This window comes from Etheostoma spectabile, chromosome 3, assembly GCF_008692095.1.
Source record: "Etheostoma spectabile isolate EspeVRDwgs_2016 chromosome 3, UIUC_Espe_1.0, whole genome shotgun sequence".
Taxonomy (NCBI): Eukaryota; Metazoa; Chordata; class Actinopteri; order Perciformes; family Percidae; genus Etheostoma; species Etheostoma spectabile.
The window spans coordinates 15,490,437-15,509,812 of record NC_045735.1 but is presented as its reverse complement, the minus strand read 5'-3'; the positions used below and the strand labels follow the sequence as shown (position 1 = coordinate 15,509,812).

At 42.2% G+C, this 19,376-nt stretch overlaps 1 protein-coding gene across 1 annotated transcript in view; it reads right to left on the bottom strand.

Annotated features, from left to right (window-relative positions):
* The window catches only part of gbe1b (glucan (1,4-alpha-), branching enzyme 1b), a 117,239-nt gene that overhangs the window by 26,241 nt on the left and 71,622 nt on the right, over positions 1-19,376 (bottom strand). Inside the window, exons 13-14 of the mRNA XM_032504108.1 lie at positions 11,232-11,416; positions 3,809-3,939 (exon numbers count right to left, since the gene is read on the bottom strand). Of these exons, the coding sequence (XP_032359999.1) occupies positions 3,809-3,939; positions 11,232-11,416 (316 nt within the window). The remainder of the gene's footprint in view (positions 1-3,808; positions 3,940-11,231; positions 11,417-19,376) is intronic.

The following is a 19,376-nucleotide window of genomic DNA, read 5'->3' as shown; positions in this document are numbered from 1 at the left end:
CATATCAGTAACGATAACTGTAACAACGTGAGCATCCACACGGCTGAATGATTCTGCAAAACAGTAATGTCAAGCACCCACCGCACTCCAGAAGATAATAATACACTGATACAGCAGACAGATACAGGAAAGTCTGTAGTAATATCCTACATATTCGTTAATTTGGGTGCATTTTATGAACCAAAAGACGTCTGACCGGCGGTCCCTGGGATCACCGCTGCCGTCTCCTGGGAACATCGGCCCACAGAGCTCTACAGAGCTGGGGATAGGAGGAGGGCGGCTGGGGTCAAGTCTGTGCAGAGCACCGGGACAAAAGCACTGACAGTATGATAATCACATCTAAAACACATGATTCAGGGGCGGCCTCTAGCCCCCCCAGTAGAGCGTGCGCCACATGTAGGCTGAGTCCTGCAGTGGCCCGGGTTCAAGTCCACCCTGCGGCCCTTTGCTGTGTAACTCCCCCATCGCTCTCCCCCTTTCATGTCTATCCAAAAATAGTAAATAATCTTAAAAAAAACCACATGACACAACCCTGCCTGTATTTCTTGCCTTGTATTTCTTGCCTTGTATTTCTTTCGTGCTTACTTGTTTGTGTGTTATTGTTTTGTTTTTCTGTTTTTTGCTGTTGCTGCTATGCTGCTACTTGTAACGACAGAATTTCCCCGTCGTGGGATAAATAAAGTATAATCTAATCTAATCTAATCTAATGATTCACTCTTAGGGGTTTCTGTGACATGAGAAAGATTTTCAGAGTACTGTTTAAAATACACAGATCAGGGATTGTAGCCCCACTAAGGGGAAAGTCCCGTCACGCCACGGACCACCTGTGTGAAACAAATCTCTCCGCGGCGTCAGGTTGTAAACTCAGACGGATTTGATTGGCTGTTGGTGTTTCTATCAAAACGCTGAAAAGGATCCAACGATACTCTCCACTGGCGGCGTCGTTATAGTGGTGCTGTGGACTGCACCATCCACTAGAGTTGGAACGATATCTATAGATTTATAGTTATTGTTATAGTATTGTTCTTGGTGTGTGCGGCCCTTAAAGTCAGAATTCTGACTTTTTCTCAGAAATCTTCATTTATTCTCAGAATTCGGCCTTTAAACTCACAACTCAAGTACATTTTTTCTCAGGTGGCCCTAATCGTACTCCTGAGAGCCTCAGAGCCCATTTCAAATGGAGCTGATGCATCATCCCGTATTGGAGATCAGCTTCTCGCTCACCTTAATGGAATGCAGGTAAGATTATTTTAAAAATAATTTATCTTACTCTACCATTTAATACTATGACAGGAGTGCAGCAGCTGTGTTATGAAGTTGTTGCAGTCAAAGCCGGAAAGATCTTCTTCCTCTGGGCCATAGAGCTCCATTGGTAAAATCACATCAGTTAGGCCTTGCATCATGTTCCTTCATTACAATGCACTACAACAGGTTAGCACTCCAAATCCACAGTTTAAATAGTCCCCCCCGCCACCCCCCCCTCACACACACACACACACACACACACACACACACACACACACACACGCAACATTTGATAATCTTTCAAAATAAAATGCCACTAAATGAATTAGAAATACAAATTAAACTACATAGTCATGACCTGTTTTTTTTGTTCAAAGTACAAAGAATGTTTGGGTCCCCAGGCTAAGGGAAGTACAAATGCACTCTAATTCTGGTCTTTTCATGGGGTTTGTTGTCAACAAGAGAAATACAGAATATTGCTAGACTCCTCCTTTAAATGGCTATACAGCCACACTAGTGGCACCGTAATGTTAGTACAGCGTAGCTCTCTTCAGACAATCCTGTCATGGAGTGTCCAACAAGTGGAAATGTGTTGTAGTTGGGGGTGCTAGATGAGAAGTTGATAAGATGCATCCACTGGGAACCATTAATATCTGTACTGTACCAAAGAGTTGTAGGCCTACTTCATCTCACTCTGGCCCGAAGACTGCACAGACACATGCCTTCATAAAACAGTTCACATGCTCTCTGCAAGCTTTAAAAATGTTAAGGTGCACATGGCAGTAGTGGAAGAAGTATTCAGATCCTTTACTGAAGTGAAGGTACTAATGTAAGAATCATCAGGAAAATGTACTTCAAGCAGGGGTCTTCAACAGTTTTTAATCCAAGGACCCCTTAACTAAAAGAGAGATGGAGCAGGGACCCCCTACTACGTATATTATATAAAATGAAGTACCTGTAGGCCAGTGAGCCTATCATCAGTGGTCAGTTATATTTGCTAAGAATTTATAATTAGAATTAGAATTGTGTTAAGACATTTTAATCATGAAAAACCTTTTTGACAATAATTAGGAGGCCACCCTGCAGTGAGTCTGAAGACCCCCTAAGGGTCCCGGACCCCCTGTTGAAGATCTTTGACTTCTATGATCTATGAAGTATAAAAGGTAAAAGAAAAGAAAAGATCCTCACATTTTAAAAACTGGAAACGATCCAAACAGTTGCGTCAATCAACTAAGTTATTTAATCGGCTAATCCAGGGGTGTCAAACTCATTAAATTCATGGGCCACATTCCCCCTAATTTGATCTCAAGTAAGCCAGACCAGTAAACCCCTCCAGAAGGATCAGAAACTTTGACTGCTGCAGAGTTTTTTTGAAATGAAAATGCCATGAAATGCCTTTTACTAACCTAGTTCTGGGAGTTTACTCCCCGGAGTCCTTATGTTTTCTTTTCGCCTAGAATATTTTCTTGGATTAGGATGGCACCAAGATCTTGGTTGCAGCTGTTGCTGTGGTCCTGCTTCATCCAGCTATGCCCTGCTGTCTCCTGCTACGTCCAGCTATGCCCTGCTGTGTCCTGCTACGTCCAGCTATGCCCTGCTGTGTCCTGCTACGTCCAGCTATGCCCTGCTGTGTCCTGCTACGTCCAGCTATGCCCTGCTGTGTCCTGCTACGTCCAGCTATGCCGTGCTGTGCCACGCTACACCCTGTAATGCCCTGCAGTGCCCTGCTATGACATGAACTACAACTACTAACATCCTTTAGTCACTGTTCTATTATCTTTATTGTGATTGTTATTGCCACTGTTCATCACCCCCCCCAACCGGCCCCATCAGACCGCCTACCAAGAGCCTGGGTCTGTCCCAGGTTTCTTCCCAAAGGGAGTTTTTCCTCGCCACTGTTGCACTGTGCTTGCTCTTGGGAAATTCCAAGAATTGTCGAGACTTTATAAATTATAGAGTGGTCTAGACCTGCTCTTTCTGTAAATTATAGAGTGGTCTAGACCTGCTCTTTCTGTAAATTATAGAGTGGTCGGTTAAGTGTCTCAAGATAACTCTTGTTATGATTTGATACTATAAATAAAATTGAATTGAATTGTCAGCTTGATGTTGGCAAACGCAAGTTGCGTCTGCAACAACAGCGCTCAAAGTCTATCATAGGAGAAGAAAAAAAATCTAATTTTACTTGAATGTATCTACACAAGAGTGACATGACACTGTCATGAACCTGTCATAAAACATTATAAACAAGTCATAAACATAATGCATAAAGTGTCATTCGGTTTTATCAGGACAAGTTATGGCTAAGGTTAGGGTTCATGTGTCATGGTAAAGTCCAACTTTCCACTCTGTCTCCTTTCTGTCCCTTTCTAACAGACATTTACTGCCTCTGAAATATCAACAATTAGGGATTATGTTGCGCTGGAAAGATTATTCCCGTTGTCCTATATCAGAAGTAACTAACAGAGACATCATTACTCTAGGAGGCACTGCGAGTGTACAAGCCGTCGTCTGAAGGCTTAAAGGCATGGAGCAGCGAGGTGCCAGAGCAGAGCTGAAAGGATACTTCCCTGGGACGTCCACAGCCACCCTGTAGTCCTGGAAGCTCTTACTGGGGTGGAAGTTGAAGATAAAGAGCACGTTCCCCCTGTCAAACACGATCACCTTGTCCCCTTCATGCTTGGCGCTGACAAAGGCCTGGAGGAAGAAACAGAGAGAGAAAGGAAAAGCTAGTAATATTTCCTAATGACTAGTCACTACCAGTGGTGGAATGTAACTAAATACATTTACTGAATTACTGTGCTTAAGTACTAATTTGAGGTAATTGTGCCTTGAGTCTTTTCATGCCACTTTCTCCTTCTACTCTGCTACATTTCAGAGGGAAATATTGTCCTTTTTAGGCAAAGCAACTACTCCACAACATTCATCTGAGCTTCAGTTACTTTATAAATTAAGATTTTTGCACACAAAACACATAGTTTACAAAATGTGTTTTATTATATTTGAAACTACCTAACAACATAAGGGCCATGTGATATGATTAGACCCTTAAACACTTAGTTGATTGACTGAACTAACATGCGAGGATCTTTCTGCATTGAGTAGATCTACTTTTTATTCTTTAAGTACATTTTCCTGATGATACTTAAATACACTACTTAATGGTGGAGTAAGTGATTCTGCGCAAAAATTTTGATATTTCAACTAAACTGCCAAACAAATACACCCCCCCCCCTTCATAAGATCTGCCCCCCAGATTCAGGGACATATAACTACAGTAGACCGGGTAAGCCCCGCCCACTCTCCTGGCGATTCAATTTCTCCCACCCACTCGGTCTGGAAACCTGCACGTTTAATTCTCCTGCTTCAGTTCCCAATATTGTGGGAACCAATCACAAACTGGCTTATCTACCTGGCGCGCTATTGGTGGGTATAACACGATGACGATAGAGAAGCGACCAATCAGCTTCTTGTTTACATTCAACATAGCGGCCACCGAACGCCACTGAAGAGCACAGACAGTATAAGAAATATAGTTAGAGAAAAGCGCAGCAACCCCGTGATGCTGCTGTCACTTCTATGTCACCCAGGTAGTTGGTCTGATTGGTTGAAGGACTATCCAATTGCATCATTTGAACACTGCCTGTTGGTCCCGCCTCTTGTGCAGAGAGAATACAGAGCAGACCCCCCCACCAACTCTCAGTCTCACATCTACTGAGCTTGCCTCGGTCTGCTGATAGCCAGACTAACCGGCCGGCACTTTCAAATGTTTGGACTAACATCACTTACTATACCTTTGAGTAACATTTTCAATGCAGTACTTTTACTTGTAACAGAGTATTTTTACAGTGTGTTATCAGTACTTTGACTTAAGTAAAGGATCTAACTTCCACCGCTGGTCATTACCTTTCTCATCTTGGATTTAGAGAGTTATAATAGGGCACCTTATATCAGTGCACTACACATTTCCAAAAAAGCAGAGCAACACTCGCACATCAAATTTGAGGTGGCACTCATCAGCAGAAAGCAGCGGCTCAGGATGGTGCGAGGCACACACTGTCAGCTCTAGACAGCTGCACATGATGAAGCCATCACTTTCCTGCGGAGCGAGCTACTGTTAACGTGTCATTAGAAGAGATTATCAATGTCACCCGAGCCACCTATTTTTAGTGCCTTGTTCCCCGAGCCAATTTCAGGGCAGCGTATATTCACGGCTGAACGAGAAGATAAGCGCCCCTGCAACTGGACCGGCAGAGAGGAGGGAGGGTAAGGAAATGAGCTGACGGTCTGCAGGCTTTGACCAAGTTCTTTTTTACATGATAAGTCCACTGATTCAGAGTAATGCCGAGCTCCTCTGGCCGCCCGGAGCTGCTTTAGCCTTGGAAAACAAAAATATCCGGCATCCATCAAGTCATGACCCGATTAGCAAGTACAGTAACTGTGCCTTCTCACTTATGAATAAATAAATGTAAGTGCAATCAACAGACTTGGCGGTGATCATAAAATGACATATTCTGAATATGTTGATGTTTGTAGAGAAAATCAAAATTATCATCTAATACTTTTTAAGTGTGCACCAAGAGAAATATCTCCCTAAGACACAAACGTATGCATGCAACATCTTCTAGTTTGACATATGTTGCGGAGGTGTCTGTTTCTGTCTCTGCCTGCAGCCTCATTCCAACCTCTACCCTTCTGGGTGAAACGTGGAGCGGCAGACCAGGCCCTCCTCGCCGCTCCTTTTCTTCCCTGGAACGCAGGTTATGTCAGCTGCAGGTGTAACCGGCACAGTTTGAGGAAACGTTGGATTTAAATGTTGCTTTGGCCCCCGGCAAACACTGTATGTATCAGGGGAGTCAAGAGACATGAAGGAATACATCTGAAGATGTAACATGCTGCTGGATAAGAGGTGAAAAATAGTGTTTTGACTTTTCCCGTAGGCTTTGCTTTGGGAATGCTATGTGACAAAATCATAGAGTAACATTTGCCTTCAATTGTGCAAAATGCTTAACAAATAACCCCAGACGTGCACACATTCCCTCCCATTCTCTACACCAAGTGTGTCAAACTCAAGGCCCATGGGCCAAATCCGGCCCCTCGCAGATTATGATCCGGCCCGCATCAATTTAGGTTCACAATACATTTTGGCCTACCTAGTTATTGACGCTTTTTCTGACATTGTTGTTATATTTTTTGAAGATTTGTAATTTTTTCTGACGTTGTTGTCACTTTATCAAAGTTGTCGTCACATTTTCTGTTGTTTAGGAAGGAACTTTTTCCTGACTTCTTTGGGACTTTATGTCGTCTAAACTGTAAGTGAGAAGAAAATATGATATGCAATAATACAGTCAAAGATATTCGACTTTTTTGATTAAATAAAAGCATTTCAATAACCTAAAACATGTGTTAGGGCCCTTAGTGAAGTGAGTTTGACACCCCTGCTCTACACTCTCCATTGGCTCCCGGTGCATCTTAGAATTTGAATGATTTTAAAAGTTTGTTTTTAAGCCGTAAATGGCCTGGCCCTAGTGTATTTGTCTGAACTAATACGCCTAACATTTATTTTTACAGCCGTAGTTCTATTTAAATCTAAACTCAAAACTTATTTACAGAAAGGCTTATAATAGTAGTAGTAGAGACATTCTTCCTTTCTTTCTCCTGCTTGTATTCAACCTTTTCTCATGTCACTGTATTCCATGTTTTATTCTTTCATTATGTCACGTTAAATCCCTTCGGATACCTGCTGGTGGCTGTAAAGCTTTACATAAATGAATGTTGAATGATTGATTAAATTAGCTCAATATTAGAAAATAAGACCCTTGTCTTTCTAATGCAAACACAAATCTAAGTGTAGAAAGATGTTTTACGTGTAACACTTTATTTGAAGGGGTGTGCATAAGACTCATAACTAACAGGACACCTGGCGTGAACATGCAGGTGTTTTGAATGTTCATGACTGTCAGTATGACACTTTTAATGCAAAGTTAGCATTGTTCGAGATGTTTGTCATGACAACTTGACATTTTAAGCAAGACGATATAACCTGTCAATATCTTTGTTATGACAACTTGACATTAACCTAGACAACATAACCTGTCACAAATATGTCATGGCAGGCCTAATGATCAAACTTTAGGAAACTCTTTAGCTTTATGTGTTCAAATATCAGCAGTAAAGCATCGTATGGGTAACTGCAATAGGTTGCATCCCCGTTCAGTAATATAGGGAATAAGTAGAACAGAGACTTTTCCGCTTAGTTCACTTACACCTGGGACAACAGGGAGAGCTGCCCAGAGTTCATATTCTGCTTCTCATTTTAACTACAATACGCCCATGGATCCTCCCACAACAGTGAAATATTAAACTGAGCTAAAGAATAATTCCCACTAAGCACCATTACCTTGGCAATGTCATTGACAAGGTGCACAGAGCATTCAGACTCATCTGGTTAATACAGCAGAATCACAGAGTAGGTATTGGCGTTATCTGTGAGTGATGTTCTACAAAGTGTTTTTGAGATATTGTATCAAATCCCTGAATAAGCCATTATTGTCTCAGCTGCTTCCGAGCATGGTCTGAGACCAGAGTGCAGGGTCACCTCAAAAACAAATTCACTGTCTATTACTTGAGTCTGGTTAAGTTTTACATAACGCCTATTTTGATTCATGTGTCTTCTCTGACTCCTCATCTTCCCTCTTGTCACTTCTAATACAATAATTTCTAAAATATTTCTCTCCAGCTGGTCTTTTAAAACCAGTGACAAACCGTTTAAGGGATTGTGTCTTTGTGTATTGATTTAACAAAATCCTGTGCATTAGATATACTTGTCTCACTTTGCCAGACCTTCTTCCACAGCGCTGCAGAGGAAGGTCTGGCTAGTCTACAGAGTATTTATTTACACAGTAAAAACCTGCTTTGGTTTATTTGCATTTCTTTAATCCAATCACAATCATATACAAAGTAGGCTACAAAATAGTCTCAGGAAGGAACTTGTTGTGGTGGAACGTTCAGAAGTAGATTTAGTCGTCAACAGAAAACTCCAATTGGATAGGTAAGGTAGTCCTCAGATTGGACAGATAGTCTAGTTAGCTGTCTGGATTTACCCTGCAGAGACCTGAGGACCAGGTAACCATAGTCCTCAGATTGGACAGATAGTCTAGCTAGCTGTCTGGATTTACCCTGCAGAGACCTGAGGACCAGGTAACCATAGTCCTCAGATTGGACAGATAGTCTAGCTAGCTGTCTGGATTTACCCTGCAGAGATCTGAGGACCAGGTAACCATAGTCCTCAGATTGGACAGATAGTCTAGCTAGCTGTCTGGATTTACCCTGCAGAGATCTGAGGACCAGGTAACCATAGTCCTCAGATTGGACAGATAGTCTAGCTAGCTGTCTGGATTTACCCTGCAGAGACCTGAGGACCAGGTAACCATAGTCCTCAGATTGGACAGATAGTCTAGCTAGCTGTCTGGATTTACCCTGCAGAGATCTGAGGACCAGGTAACCATAGTCCTCAGATTGGACAGATAGTCTAGCTGGCTGTCTGGATTTACCCTGCAGAGATCTGAGGACCAGGTAACCATAGTCCTCAGAAACCAACCAGAGGTTAGAACGCCAACACAGAGACAGAGGAAGGGGACGGACTTCCGGCCAGAAAGAATAACATGAAATGATGGATGTACTGCAGACAAGATATTTACTGAACAAATTGATGTCTGTTCATCATTAAAAACACTTTGAAGACTGATAATGTATACTACTTCAAATGGTTTTGGAGTAGGTCTTCCTTAGCCTTGATTCAGACTGGACCATATTTCGACCTGGCCTTGGAACTCACTTGGACTGAACTAAAGGCCCCTAGACACTGTCCCATTGTAGACATACTTTGTAGCAGCAGTTACATTGTGAGAATTTTGGTCCTAAATTTCTACAACTGTTGGAATGTTGGTCATTGAATATGTAACTGTGCCATCAGTGTGTCACAGTGGGATCTCGGACCACTGATTCATAACCAGAGAGTTCACCTCGCTCCTCTCACAAATGTCAACTTTTGTCTCCGCCAGCCCTAATCTGTACAGCGCACCGGGGCTCCACAGTAATTGGCTCAACCTTTTGAACTTTGTTTTCTTGTGTTAATGACATTTTTTCTAAATGTAGAGACAACTACCATGTTACCTCATTATTACTATTATAATTTTGGTGGTCTCATGTCTAATATTTTAATATCCTGACAACAATCAGTCAAAATCTTTCTGGTGATCACAGAAGAATTATTCAGCAGCTTAATTTGGCAAAAGATCCCTGTCTCATCTATGATCAAGAACATTATGTCATAATAGTAGCAAAGATAATAGCATAATAAAGCATGCTTACTAATTATAAGCACATCCACTCTGGCCATTCATAAGATGTATTTACTGGCCTTATTTAGTGTTATGCTACAGGACACTTTAAAAGAGTAAACTCTTGCTATCGGAGGCATCGGTCAATAAAAAGGCCCAATATTCAGGAATGATCCTTGTGATCGATGGGCTTCCTGTTCCCAGCTGCCCAGAGCAATAAACATACCGACCACCTTCAGACTGCTGTTAAAGAATCTGAGAGAATCATTTTACAAATGATTTGAGGTACTAAATCAAAGAACGAACTAAATTAGACAACGTCCTTACGTATTCATTGTAGGGCTGTCTGCCAGGGAAAACAGCACCCAATGTGTAGCAGGTCAGTACTGCTGCCAAATGCATGCATCTTCCCTGCCAGTAACATCCTTGGGACCAGCATTCCCTCCCATTCCCCCAAAAGGGAGCTCAGAAACCAGGCCGGCTCTGCTTTCCTTTGCCCTACGTCGCCCTCACCAACGCCCTGTTACATCCAGATGTGAAGGGTGTAAGAGGTTCCAGTAAGGCGGAACACACTTCTGAGTGATGGGCCAATATGCAGAAGTTATACTTGTGAACCAGACACGTCTCTCTAATTCTGCTCTATGATACATTTCCTTCTGTGCTACATGTGTCTGTCTGTGGAGCAGAAACACGCAGGTCAGAGTGTAACGCAGCAAGGTGAAGAATCTGACAACATGTAAGGGAAGGGATATTTTTGAATCAATTACACAGACTCACTTCTAATCCCCGTCAATTTAGCCACACTCTCATTTGCATTATCCCACTACTATGCCCCTCAAGAGAAAAACATAATTTCTTTCCCATAGGCTTCGGACGTAGGCAAAGAGAGAGGCTTAAGGATAAGAGTGAAATCTATTACGGTTTACCTTGACCTCTCTTTATGGTGCATTTACCGCCACCTGCCTCACTGCTCCCCAGTGGAGAAACTGGGAAACTGGCAAGGTGTGTAAAGATGGTGGCATGGAAATAAATCAAATATGAACTAAATTGGGGCGCCTAGTTTGCTCACCTGGATGAGCGTGCGCCCCATGCATAGAGCCTCAGCAGCTGCTGGTTCAGGTCCCACCTGTGACCCTTTGCTACACGGGTAAGACTTTACTTCAGGTTTTCTACATAAGAATGACATGACCATGACACAGTCATGACACATGAGCCCTAACCATAACTGAATGACACTTAGTAAAAGAAGCGTTATGGCATAAACGTTTATGACTTGTTTATAAAGTTTTATGACACGTTCATGACAGTGTCATGTCACGTAGATCATGTAGGATGTAGGATCATGTAGATACCTTAGAGTAAAGTGTAACCGAAAATAATCTTTAAAAAACAATTTATATATATATATATATATATATATATATATATATATATATATATATATATATATATATATATATATATAATCATACATACATACATGTATGTGAGCTTAATCATTTAATACCACTTGTTTGGGACACTAGAGGTTATTACATATTTTGTATGTGACTAAAGATTGCTGTGACATTAGACTTTCACGTGGGTTGTAGTCATTGAGAGGGTGTGCACAAAGCCTACTGTACAGTGAGAGTATGATGCCCTTACAGGTGGGGCAGCCAGCCAGCCGTACTTGTCTTCGGTCCGGTTCATGTCCCGGTCAAAGGCGTAGAGCTGAGAGTAGCGGAGGTGATCCGTGTCCAGGAGGTTAAACTGCCGCCGGGCGTAGTGGTAACTCTGATTGTTCCCTTCTCTAGGGAAATCCAGCCACTCAGGGTGGCCAAACTCATTCCCTGCAACACAAAGAGTGTTATTAAAAAATGGACATAATAAAAGGGAAAGGCACACAGTCTCTGTTAATTAGCATACTCTATCGTGCCATGCTATATGAGGTTCTTTTCAGGTTTTGTGCAATTTTTAACAAGAGGAAGAAGAAAAAAAAGAGAGATCAAAGAGACCAGAGTCAGTGACTGTCTGCAACCTTCTTCTAACCCCAGCAGAGCTTTCCATATTAAAACAACAGAGCCACAACGCTCCTGCGACCTTTTTCAGCAGCTAGTGTGCCAACCTTCCCGTCACCCAGGACTCTGCCCTTTCATTAACAACACACTCAGGAAAAAAAATCCCAAAGCTTTCATTTGAGTCTCACTTTTTCAACAAATACATGCAAACATAATTCACCATGGTATATTTATATATTATTTCTCCACAATGGAGGGCAACGTTTATGCGAAATGAGGAGAAGCTGCAAATGACGAAGTCTGACACAAATAAGCACAAAAAGGGGAAAATTCTCCAGATCTCTCTTTATCGTGTTGTTTAATTCATAATTCTTTAAGCATTAACTACATTAGTGAATTATTCCCACAACCATCACTATTTTACTTTTAATGAAACTACTCCACAAGATTGTTAATTTTCCTTAACATCTTTTAATTGAGAGGGGAAGAAAACTCAGGCGAAGCAGCATGGATAGAGACAGTGTTATACAGTCCAGATGTAAAGCTGAACGCATACCGCTGAAGTCTGGGAAACAGCGGCGGCCCTGTTGCTACAAAGCTGTCATGCCAGGAGATGAGATAATGAATCCGTCATCGGTTGTCAACACAATATCATAAAGCAACAGCCAGGGTAATTGAATTCCCGGCAGAGGGAGAAACGCACAGAAAAGAGACAGAGGAGGATGCATGACAAGAAGAAGAAGAAGAAGAAGAAGACGACAGGCTAGTTGTTTATTTGGTGCTAAGAGCCCGCATCTCCTTTACAGGAAGAAAAAAAAAAAACAGAGTGATGGGATGAAGTGGAACAGACAGGGTCTGACAGCAGATTCTAATAAAATACATTATGTAGGTGTTAAAAAAAGTAGCAAACAATAAGGCATGGACTGCCAACAGAACAAGCCCACTGCAGCACTTGCCAAGAAATTAGGGCAGCAAAGACAAGCACAGCGAGAGATGAGAGGAGAGAGAGAGAGAGAGAGAGAGAGAGAGAGAGAGAGAGAGAGAGGAGAGAGAGAGAGAGCGCCTTTTCTTGTGGCATCCTCATGAATAACAAGCCTCCCACACAGCTGAACTTGAAATGTAAAGGAGAAAATTACACCTCAGACTTTCAGTCAAAGGCATACTTTCTTCCCTGCAATTCAACAAGAGGAATGTGCACACTACAAATTCATTTTGCACCTGAAAATTCCTGTATTGATATTTCACATGCAAATCATCTCGTGAAGCACAGCGCCTATACGTTGTTAGCTACCGATCTGCGTACATGGGGCTTTAATTACCGCACCGCAGAGAAGAAAAACTCCAGAGTGCCCAAATGACATAAAGCGGTATACTATTAAATACTATTATGACTACAGTTTTTCAACTGTTTCAAAATGTTTGAGCTAGTTAATCAAATTGCTATTGCTATTTAGCTATCCATGTATATCTGGATGACAATCTGTTCCATAGTCAACTGAAACGCCAACCGACATGTGATATTTGTTTAGTGTGCTTCTCTGAGACTATCATCACGCTGAGTTCATGGTCATCACAGTGGCCCTCTCCTACTTAATCAATAATATATCCAAGTGTGTCGAGATATGAGGTTTTAACTAATTACTTTGACTGTCTGAAGTCCGGAGACAATTATTAGGAACAGCAGATGTGGCTGTGTTGGTAACAGACCATGAGATGAGAAGTTTTCTGTAATTATGGTGTTTCATTATTGGTCAGAAGGTCAACAAAAATCAATAGGATTCTTTCTAAAAGTAAAATTGGATTTGTCTTTGAGATATGTTTAGCATGAAACGTTTGGCTTCACTGTAGCACAAGAGAGAAGGTCAAAGAGTGGGAGTGTTAATCAGCATTTGAATTTTACGCCAATGTGGCCTTTACTTTTCAAAAAATATGATGGTCACAAACAAGGAATAGAAGCTATGGCAACAATACTTTGAGGGAAGTGTACCACATTGGGAAAATAGCACACTGGTGTCTTAAAGTGAGAACAAACGTTCTGGAAATTACAGCACATCATACTGTGTATGTAAAGCTTTGGCTTGGCTTTGGATCCATTTGGTGCGATCGTCTCAGTTATTTTTTGTTGAATAAGACGAGCAGCTGATGAACTGTAGTTCTGTTTCAGACGGCCTTCCTTCCCCATTCCTGGAAAATAGCCACACCCTTTTACACACTGAAATTTCAGAATGAATCTCTCTGCTGCCCCTCATCTTCTTTTCTTCACTCCTGTCCAGGTTTGCTCACCAGTGTCACTTCAGAGTGTATGCTGCCACTGGGATCAACAAGCAGCCAGAATGTATCGACCACATGGTTTTAAAATCAGACAAGAACACAGCAGTGCAATAATTGCTTCCCACATTTACTATGGATGAAGCTCCAGTGTAATCCCAGTGAGGCATACTGTACTTTGGTGTGGCAGCTCCCCTCTGTCCCTTCTTGATCCCTGTTGCTGTGTCTTCCCTTAGCAGATGAAGACGCCTCCAAGCTTCTTGGCCGGACTGAAAACTTCTGGTCCTTCTCATTTTGGGATGTTGGTGAGTCAGGTGAGTAAGGTTGGTGAGACTTTCCCAGTGTTTTGAAGTCTGTGTCTAAGGCCAGCAGCAGTAAGCTTCCCCCTTGTGGCCCTAGAGGGCCCCTCCAAGCCATTTTACATCACCCCAGCACCTAAAAAAAACTGTGAAGGCATCATGGCAGGAGTCTCTTAACGGTTAGGGCTTCCAGTTTTGACTGACTTGTTTTTGTATCTGCCTCAGCAACACAAATGAGCAATTTCCCCGTGGATGTCACAGCCGCTGTGGGCTATGTCAAGGCCCTGGCCCCAAGTCGGCAGCGGATGTCTGGTAAGCATGACTGCCCTCAAGCGAAAAGACAAAGGATTTCTCCTGAGTATTCTGCTGCCACTAGAGGGACTGTGTGTCAATCTCGGGACCGCAGAGCCTCGAGGAGGAAACAGCCCTCCTCCACTGTCATCTTCTTTCCATGCTCAACAACACCACCACTGTCCCACTGTCGGCTTACAGTACAGTTGGAGTGGAGATGCGTGGTCCCACTTTATATACAGTCTATGGATTGGCCAAGCACATACTTCACAGCACAAAGAATGGCGGAATGAGTGGATAAGCCTACATGGCTTAACAATGGCTCCACGTGTTATTATAGACCTAGGGTAACAACAGAAAACAAGATACTGGGGCAACCTCTAGCTCATCCAGTAGAGTGTGCACCTCTTGTAGGCTATGTCCTTGGCAGTGGTTGTGGGTTCAAATCCAACTTTGCTGCACGTTCCCCCCCCCATCTCTCCCCTTTCCTGCCTTCAAGCTGTCCTGTCAATTAAAAGCCCAACAAATCATATTGAAAACTATATACTGTCTACATTCTCAGCCCACCTGAAAAAGCAAGTAGAAAACAGAGACGTGTAGCCAGGTTGGCTCAGTGGTAGAGCAGGCGCACATGTACTCAGAGGTTTATGCCTCGACGCAGAGGTCCACGGTTCAAATCCGACCTGTGACCATTTCCTGCATGTCTTCCCCCTTTCTCACCTAGCTGTCCTGTCAAAAATTAAAGTCGGAAAAGCCCCAAAAACATAAACTTAAAAATTAAAAACAGACCGTGTTAATGACAGATGCCAAGGACTTGCTACAATTTGCAAAATTCCTTCAACAAAATTGCTACAATTTAGCAACATTCATTCAAGAAAACAACATGATTTCTTTCTTATTATTTTACAGGGGCAGTCAGACTAAGCATGATTCAGGTAGCACTCACATAATATCAAGACCTGTGAAGATGGAGAAATGGCATAAAAGAATACTCTCAAACACTGTGCTAGAGGCGCCTCCCTTTAAGTGACACCTAAGGAATAAGCCCTGTGATTACCTCAGGGAACACATTTCTCAAGGAGGAAAAAAAAATTCACATTCATATACTCTTTCACTGTAGGCATCAATATGTGATGCATAATTTACGATTTTGGTGTATCCGCCCTCAGTCTGGCTCGACAACATCTACAGTTCTTTTGAGTTCCTTCATTTCCCAGAATGACTTTCGACATGCCCTGGAGAAATGGGCTCTCTGTGTTGCACTGTGTTGCATACAGTATGTGGAGAGCATGTGATTTGAATAAGAGCAACCACAGTGGTGTTAAACATTTCATGGCGAAGCAAAAGTCAGCGATGGATCAATGTGTGTGATGCACAGTTCAACCACCAAAGAGGTTGTTGTACTTCACATCCACGAAGAGGCAAGCTACAAATGCATTTCACAGGTATTCAGCTATGTGTCATGTGTATGAGGGCTGAGTCTACCCAGAGCTGTGTCCCAATTCCATGCAACATAATAATTCTAAGCAGGTTTTGAGACATCTGCTTGATTTGTGAGTGTGCTGTTTATGGACTGTGTTGTCCCAAAATGCAATGCACAAAGGGAAATGGTGCAGTTACTCACAGCTGCAAAATGTTTTAACACATTTTGGATGGAAAAGCTCAGTGCAAAGCTCACAAAACAAGCAAACAAAAAAACGTATAAGCCATTTGCATTCTCTTGAAGTTTAATCAGCAGACATTTTCTAAAGCTTACTGTAAGTTTGATTGACATCTCTCATGCCATGGTTGCCCGTCTGGTTCAATTAGGTCTTGTTCATTTAGGAAATAAACTGTATATAAAGATGGACGTAGTGTCTCCCCTTCCTCCCAACGTAGAAAAGTAAAGCTAAAAGAAATTCCCAGTTATGGGCGCTGCCAACCTGTAACTTTGGAGACAGACCGCCGTATCGAAGTCCCGCCCATACTCATGACCAATCCCAGCCAATCCCAGCTGTCAATCTTGACGTTTCACCCCGTTATCTTAGCATCAAATAACTAGTAAAACCAAACTTATCAGAAAAATGAACCCTTCAACTAACATTAGCATGATAAGAACTACCTACAAGAACACAAACCATCTTTGGGAAAAATGTATTTGACGTGTATTTGATTTTTTGGTTTGGCCCATGTCCCTTCCGCTTATCTATGTCCAGCATCAACTCCGGATTTAGGAAGGTGAGAAGATTGTCATTTGGTCAGATTGACAAAACCAATGCACTTAGACAAGGTGACAAAACAGGTCTGTTGCTCAGTGGTCACGGATATAAGACATTTACATGACATCAAAAGCTAAACTAAACCAATGTGTCAATGTCTGCTGATTATGACAAGAATCTCATTTCTGTTCCAGTCTGAACTCCTGCTCATGATCATCAGATTTTTCTTTGTGTGAACTTTGTATGACCACCGGGTAAAATACGTCCATGAGCGCAGTGTGTCGGTCACTGGAGTACATTTTGTTTTGATTATCCTCACAGGAGCCTGTAGCACTGAGGATGCAGAATAGATCACCGAAACCGTCCAATAAATGAGTTAACCTGTCAGTCCATGTGACTTTATGTTCACAACTCTTGGTTTGTTTGTAACAAGTCAGCGTGAACCCATAATGGACCAGAGCTAAAAAGGAAACAATGGATCTTTTTAGACTCAGTGAACTGAACAACAGGCAAAACGACACAGTCAGGGCAAAACTAATGAGCATATAAATGAACTGTTACTCCACACTGCATTTTCAAATATTTCAACGTGATGTGACTTCTTTTACTGGCCCACACTTGACCTGCACAAAATACGAAGACCACCACATAACAAACTGTACCCAGGAATGGAAAGTCTATGGCTAACTGTTACTGAACAGTGTGAAAATGTTTCAGAGTGGACTTTTCCATTAATGAGCTAATCCTTATCATTCACTTGCTCTGTGAGAGTGTGTGTTTGGCATATGGGGGCAGGGAGGGCATGTGCACACACCAACGTACACAAAAACACACACATACACAAAAACACACACATACACAAAAACACAGGGGTTAGAGGAGAAAAAACCTGATCTTCTAATCTGTGGAAGACAGCGCGCCCAGATACAGGCCGGGGCTTTGATACAAGCTCCCACCAGAGCTTCATTAACCGTGGAAGTGCACCAGCCTCTTTTGCCTGTATTTATTTTCACTTTCCTAATGTTATTATTTTATAAATCTAGTAGAGATGATTGATTTCCTGTACAGGTTGATTCAGTGCTCTGTGGAAGCCTTTGACTCTTCTTTTCATTTTAGCTTTAAAGAAACACATTGGACACACCTCCATTAGGTAATCATTTCCCTCTCCTCTACGATAACACGGCAACGTTCCTCCCATATGCCTGCATTAATCACCATGATAATAACCTTCCTCTGCCTCTTCGCAGCTGAAATAAACCAGATAGCACATTCGGTAACGAGAATGAAATATGATGGATTCTCACCACAATACACACATGAATAAAATCATCATTTGTCTCATAATATATCAGGCTTACTGTTATCTGAGATAAAATACTTCAGAGTTCTTGTTTAATAAATACAAGGGTTTTTAAAAAATCATTAAAGGATAATTGCAGTTTGCAGGTTTTTTTACTGTAATGAAGTCAGACGGGTAGGAAGATAAATATTAATTTTCAGGTAGATTTCACACACACAAGAACACCCACACCCACACCAAGCAAAATCTAGTAGGTCAGAGTTGACCCATGAAGTCAGTCTGTAAACTGGAATGCTTGTTTCCATAGAACTGTCTTTCCTTTGATCTCAGAAATTTACATGATGAGCGCAATGTTATTATTATTATATAAAGTAAAGACCCAAATTGTCCTTTAAGAGGAGTTTTTTGGCATGGCTCTGGGGATGGCAGTATGTCTTTTGTTCCAGACTAAATATCATATCTAAATAACTATTGGATGGACTGCCATTTCATTTGACATATAGACATGCATAGTCCCTAAAGGATGACTAACTGGTGATCCTCTGTTCCTCTGCTGCCTCCAGCATGTTGACATTTGTGGTTTTTAGTGAAATATCTATTATTCAACATCATCAACAACTATTAATTGGATTACCATACGATTTGCTACACATGTTCCTCAATCTCTTTCAAGGCTGGACTACTGAAATTCTTTACAATTAGGATGCTCAAATAAGTCCCTGAAGACTCTCCAGCTGATCCAGAATGCTGCAGCGCGTGTGCTGACAAGAAGAAAAGAGATCATATTTCTCCTGTATTAGCTTCTCCACATTGGCTTCCTGTAAAATCCAGGATTGAATTTAAAATCCTTCTCCTGGTCTACAAAGCAATCAATGATCAGGCACCATCATATCTTAAAGAGTTCATAGTAACTTCATGTCCCACTAGAGCACTACGCTCACAGAATGCAGAATTACTTGCAAAAAGTAGAATGGGAGCCAGAGCCTTCAGCTATCAGGCTCCTCTCCTGTGGAACCAGCTCCCGGTCTGGGACCGGGGACCAGAGCCTTCAGCTATCAGGCTCCCCTAGACCGGCGGGGGAGGTTGTATAGCTGCAGACATGGCACCCCTTTTTCTCTGCTTCTCTTCAGAATCGTCAGATTCATCTACCCACCTTTATAAAACTGCCTTGCACCAGCTCTTAGTTCTGCTGTACTGGTTTTAGACTGCCGGGGGACTTCCTTTGACACACTGAGCTCCTCTCTCCTTTATCTCTCCATCTGTGTGCCTCCATGTCCCAGAAATGCCTGTTACTAACTCAGCTCTGGAGAGCTTGTTCTCCTTATGTTTCTTTGGCCCGCAGTTTTCCTTGGATTAGGGTGGCATCTAAATCAGGGATACAGCCGTTGCTGTGGTCCTGCTCCGCACCCTGCTATGCCCTGCTACGCCCTGCTACA